Source organism: Stegodyphus dumicola, chromosome X1 (genome assembly GCF_044657685.1).
Source record: "Stegodyphus dumicola isolate Sdum_Otavi_A_Nest chromosome X1, ASM4465768v1".
NCBI classification, from domain to species: domain Eukaryota; kingdom Metazoa; phylum Arthropoda; class Arachnida; order Araneae; family Eresidae; genus Stegodyphus; species Stegodyphus dumicola.
The window spans coordinates 99,030,971-99,036,970 of NC_140780.1; the positions used below are offsets into that span (position 1 = coordinate 99,030,971).

General features: G+C 31.8%; 1 protein-coding gene across 1 annotated transcript in view; it reads right to left on the reverse strand.

Moving 5' to 3' along the window:
- Positions 1–4,839, reverse strand: part of LOC118197693 (transcription factor E2F1-like) — a 200,928-nt gene extending 196,089 nt beyond the window's left edge. Inside the window, exon 1 of the mRNA XM_085807189.1 lies at positions 4,292–4,839. Coding sequence (XP_085663315.1) covers positions 4,292–4,498 — 207 coding nt within the window. The 5' untranslated portion in view covers positions 4,499–4,839. The remainder of the gene's footprint in view (positions 1–4,291) is intronic.
- Between the last annotated feature and the right edge of the window lie 1,161 nt (positions 4,840–6,000).

Here is a 6,000-nt window from a genome sequence, read left to right on the forward strand (position 1 = left end):
TTGAGTAGAATACGTTGAGTATTTTCAAGCATTTTCGTGAAATTTTTCTAATTTATGAGAAAAAAGCAGTGTACATGGATATAGTGAAGAGTGTGCGCAATGCCATTTTTGTGCAATTCTGGGATGTTTTTTAAGTAAAAATAAGTCGACGTGTACATGGTTTAGTGATATTTTAAGTAAATGATAGTTATTTTGTGAATTTTATGTTTGTAGGAATTTGGTATACGTTTTAGTTGAAGTAAACATGCATGGAAATAATTTAAATATTTGACACTAAGTATTTGTAATGCTTGCGGTATGAATTCGTTGGTGACGTTTATAATATAATAGATGAGAGGTAAAAGTTTTTGGATATTTTTTTTATTTTATATGTGGAAATGTTCATATTTGGAAAGGGTATATACTTTTTGCGATCAAGTAATTTCATATATGTTCTTTTTACCGGATTTAAAGATTCACAAAATTTTCATGCATTTTCGTGAAACTTTTCTAATTTATGAGAAAAAAGCAGTGTACATAGTGAAGAGTGTGTGCAATGCCATTTTTGTGCAATTCTGGGATGTTTTTTTAAGTAAAAATAAGTCGACGTGTACATGGTTTAGTGATATTTTAATTAAATGATAGTTATTTTGTGAATTTTATGTTTGTAGGAATTTGATATATGTTTCAGTTGAAGTAAATGTGTATGGAAATAATTTAAATATTTGACACTAAGTATTTGTAACCATTTGTAATGTTTGCGGTATGAATTCGTTGCTGACGTTTATAATATAATAGATAATTTAGAGGTAAAAGTTTTTGGATATTTTATTTATTTTATACGTGGAAATGTTCATCTTTGGAAAGGGTATATACTTTTTGCGATCAAGTAATTTCATATATGTTCTTTTTACCGGATTTAAAGATTCACAAAATTTTCATGCATTTTCGTGAAATTTTTCTAATTTATGAGAAAAAAGCAGTGTACATGGATATAGTGAAGAGTGTGCGCAATGCCATTTTTGTGCGATTCTGGGATGTTTTTTAAGTAAAAATAAGTCGACGTGTACATGGTTTAGTGATATTTTAATTAAATGATAGTTATTTTGTGAATTTTATGTTTGTAGGAATTTGGTATACGTTTTAGTTGAAGTAAACATGCATGGAAATAATTAAGACAGAAAGAATTTAAATAGAGGAAATAATTTAAATATTTGACACTAAGTATTTGTAATGCTTGCAGTATGAATTCGTTGGTGACGTTTATAATATAATAGATGAGAGGTAAAAGTTTTTGGATATTTTATTTATTTTATATGTGGAAATGTTCATCCTTGGAAAGGGTATATACTTTTCGCGATCAGGTAATTTCATATATGTGCTTTTTACCGAGTTTAAAGAGTCACAGAATTTTTTTGCATTTTCGTGCAAATTTTTGTAATTTACGAAAAAATAGCAGTGTAGATGGATAAAGTTAAGAGTGTGTGCAATGCCATTTTTGTGCAATTCTGGGATGTTTTTTTAAGTAAAAATAAGTTGACGTGTAAATGGTTTATGTGTATGTGCTATTCTGAAAAATGCGTAAGGAGTTTGCGATTGTGCATTTTTTCCCAATTTTGGGTAAAATCCTAGTATACGGTGCAGCCTTGGCGCGACTTTGAAAATTATCGCCAACACCAAAAATGATCCAAAGAACGTCTATATATATACTATACACTATATGTGTATATACATAGTATATATACTATATGCATAGTATGTACTATGTTTAACTATATATTTTCTTTGAATGACCTGTTAACTACTCATCGCAATGTCCCGTTTTTACTGATCATCATAAAGTCGCCAAAAGTAGCCAAATCCCTTGTGCACCGGATACTAGGATTAAACCCCAATTTTGCAGTTAATATTTGTCATGATTAAGCAGTTTTGTTACATAAAATTTCTAGCATAAGTGTAATTCGGCTAGTAGATTGTTGGAAAAGTGTTCAGTAAATAAAAAGAAACATGTCTTTACTTCGTGAAGACAAAATGGCGGCGAAAAAAAAATAGAGGGTTGCTGTAGCAGAGTTGGTCGCCAAATTTTCGCCAAGTCACCATAATCCAAAGATCAACCGAATGGTGAATATGATAGCAAAGACAAAGAACGGAGCGGAAAGGATGAAAGTATACAAAGATATGGAACAAGAAGCATTGTAAACTTGCACAAAATCATTAGGAGTAACTCAGTCATGGAGACCAACTGCCCATGCTTGAACAATGACAGCCAAGTGAGATATTCATGGGGAAAAAATCTTGTGTATATGGTGGGATCAACTTAGTGTCATGCATTATGAGTTGCCCAAACCGAATGAAACCATTACTTGAGCTCTGACCAAACACAATTGATGAGACTGAGACTAACACTCAAAATAAAATGTACCCACTACTAGTCTAAGCATGACAAAATTATTCTCCTGCATGATAACACTAATCCAGAAGTTGCGGCGCTGGTCAAAGTCGGAAACACTCAAATGAAAAATTTTTCCCCCTCCCGCTGTATTTACCAGACATTACTCCTTCTGATTATTACTTGTTTTAATGACAATGCATGGCTTGTATAAGCAGTGCTTCACATCACATGAAGGTGCTAAAATTGGGTTGATTTGTGGATAGCCTTGAAAGATGAAGTGTTCTTCTGATGCGGTATCCATATGCTGCCATAAAGATGGGAAAAAATAGCGATATTAAATTAAAGGAAAAGAACTTTTACTTCAGATAGATAATTAGTTCAGTTCTTGCACATAATCTGCTTAAGATATCTTTACACAGAACTTTTTAAAGCTTATCGCCCCAGGCTTCTGTGCATGTGTGTGGCCATTTTATGTGAAGAAAACAGTAAAAAATACACGGCATCACACACTTTTTGGTACCAATAATTAATTTCAAGCCAGAATTATGAACATTTAATCATTTTAGAATCTTTGTCTCAATTCATAACTGAAATATCCATGTAAGAAATTTGTTGCTGTTAGTATTTTATCCTTATTAGTTTAATTTTTTTATAGGGCATAAATTCTTGCATTTTTTACTACACATATAACTGGTTTCATCATGTCCTGCCTGTGTCTTAGACTATCTTTCATACCAGCAGCGATTTCTTTATTCAATCCTGTAACTGTATTTTTGAAAAATGTAGCAATATTTTGCTGTTTTAGCATGTGTTAAAAAATGATTCACTAATATGCCATACCTGATTATGACTCAAACAGAGAACTGTATTAATAAAGAAAAAAAAACTGTAAGCTTATAATAGAAAACACTTTTTTCAATTTTATAGAAATATATTCGTATCACTCAATAAACACTTGAGAGTAAAGTAACTATAAAGGAAAATCGTATTTACTTTAGTCAAAATAGGCTTACAGCTTAACACATACATATTACGAATTTATGTAATTGTTAGCATTTATTCACAAACATTTTTTTTCTTTTGGTTTTCATTCTGAAAGTTTTCTCCTCAAAAGTTCCTGTATAAGTAAAACACATTTCTAGCTACTGTTACTTGTATTTAACTACTTTAATGCAGACATATAAAAAAATTATTGCTGCTAATTTTTTGTTTACGGCAAAAAACTGAAGTTATAATATTAATTAATCTGCCATTACTTATAAGCTGTCGTGACATAAGCACTTTATAATATCGCGTTGCAGAATTACTTTCCTTTCACAGTAGAGAGCGCAGTACGTGTTTTTATGACCTCGAAGATATAGTAACATTACCATTCAGAAAAATAATGTATTTATATACCCCCGTAACTTTGCTTTAAGCACGGCGACGTGGTATGCTCAGTTTTTATCATGTTTATTATGTGTTTATATGCTTCTAAAACTCTGCATTAAACACCATGGCATGGTAACATGCCTAGTGAAAATATTTAAAAAAAGCAATAATCGAAGCTACACAAAAGTGTATCATGTTTGAAGATTTGAGCTATACAGTGAGCTTGTTTTTCTACCTTTCATTATTAGGAACAATTAGCAGAGGGTGAGGAAACGTTCTTAGAAGGAAGCCATATTCCCCGCTTAGCCATTATTACACTTCAGAGATACGCGTATAAAAAATGAACTGTGAGGTAAGATATCTTATACTATATGAATATAGCTGAAATGAAGAATGATCAGATGCAATTCTACGTAAATTCCCTGATCGCCATTTTGAATATTAATGAGATATGGCGCCAAAATGAACTATAAACTTAAATATTTCTACAAATCAAAAGCAATTGAATAAAACAAAGCAAGATTTCTAATATAAAATAAAGCACTATACCTGGAAAACTGATTGCGGGGGCTTTCTTGCTAAGTAAAAATGATCTGGAGTCTGTCCGAATTCATCCATAATTATCGGCGGATTATTAGAAACTTCATTAGTTTCTTCATTAGAACACGAGGTCGACGATGTTTCTTTAAAATTAGGAGTTTTGAAACGATTTGAATCATATGAATATGATTTACTAACTGACACTGCAAGAGACATACTTAAAACCGTAAATTTTTTAACTATTAGAAATGAAAACTGATGTATAGAAATCGGCACACAGTATTATTTATAATTAACCAGATTACAAGCAGCTGATATAATAAGATCTAGTACATAAATTATATTGAACTTTTTTCTATACGATTTACGAAAACAGCAGAAACTTTCTTAAACGTAAGAAGCAGTATACGGGATCTAAAACAATAGAGATTGTCATTCCAACATTCGCTACCAGCACTCAATAAACCACAACCACACAATACCGCTTCTTACACACTGCACTTCTCATCCATCCCTCCTCGGCAACCATTCGCTTCCCACGACACAAAAAACTGCGCGGGAGGAGGAATAATGGTAGAATGCTAGGTGTCGCTGCTGCAGAAAACTGTGATTATCCATTCCAGCTATCAGAAAATTTTAGCTTATGTTCTCGCTAGATGGCAGCACATTCTTAGACATTTGATTCTTATATCTTTTAAATCCAAAAATTAAATTGATCTAGAAAACAACCTTAAAATGATACACATTTAAAATAAAACTCGATTCTAATTTTCCTGGAAATCAATAAAGTGTACTCCCAATTTCAATATTTAGTCGAAAAATTTCTCGAATAATATCAGCCCCAATTGTGAGGTTGATAATAAAATCAAAATTTTTCACATCATGTAACAGATGTCCTGGCTCGTACTTTGATTTAAAATTGTAATTTTTGAACTAATGTCTATATTAATGTACTTAATTTCATGTTTTGATGAGTAATTTATAAATCTTGAACTTTTATGTTTTAATTTATAATGTATATCCCCCTACTTTTATTTTAATTTGTAGAGTATAAAAATTTAATACATTAACATCAGTGGCGTAGCTAGGGTGGGGCAAGAGGGGACATCTGTCCCCGGGCGCAGCATCCAAGGGGCGCCAAATTGATGCTACGAATTTTTTTAATGAAATGTTTTCCATTCTTGGCGCGCAGAAAGGGGCGCAAATTCTTCAGTTGTCCCCCGGTGCTGGAAACTCTAGCTACGCCCCTGATTAACATTAATGAATTACGCATTAAAAAATACGCAGTATATATTCAAATTATGCACATCCTAAATTAACATTCATAATAAGTTTGAGTTAAAAAATTTATTTAAGTAGTTTTAATTGTACTAATATGAATGCCAATTTCCAGTAGTTTTTAGAATCTCCTGTGTAATTGAAGTTAAATTCCTGTATAATTTTCAGTTACATTAAACTCTTGTAAATATTTTAATGATGATTTATAATTAATTATGAGATTTTTTATGTGGTCTGCTTCTAGATATTACATCAGTTTTGTGTATTTTTTATTCAGATTTTAAAAATGTTTGGTTTTATGTGATTACGGCAAAGCCTCGAGGGCTATCTGCCCAAGGTGATGGTTGCCTTCATAGGGAACTAGCTTCCTAGGCTTTCTAAGCTAAACTAGCTTTCTAAGGGAACTAGCTTCTGTACACATTACACATGGAGAAAACCAC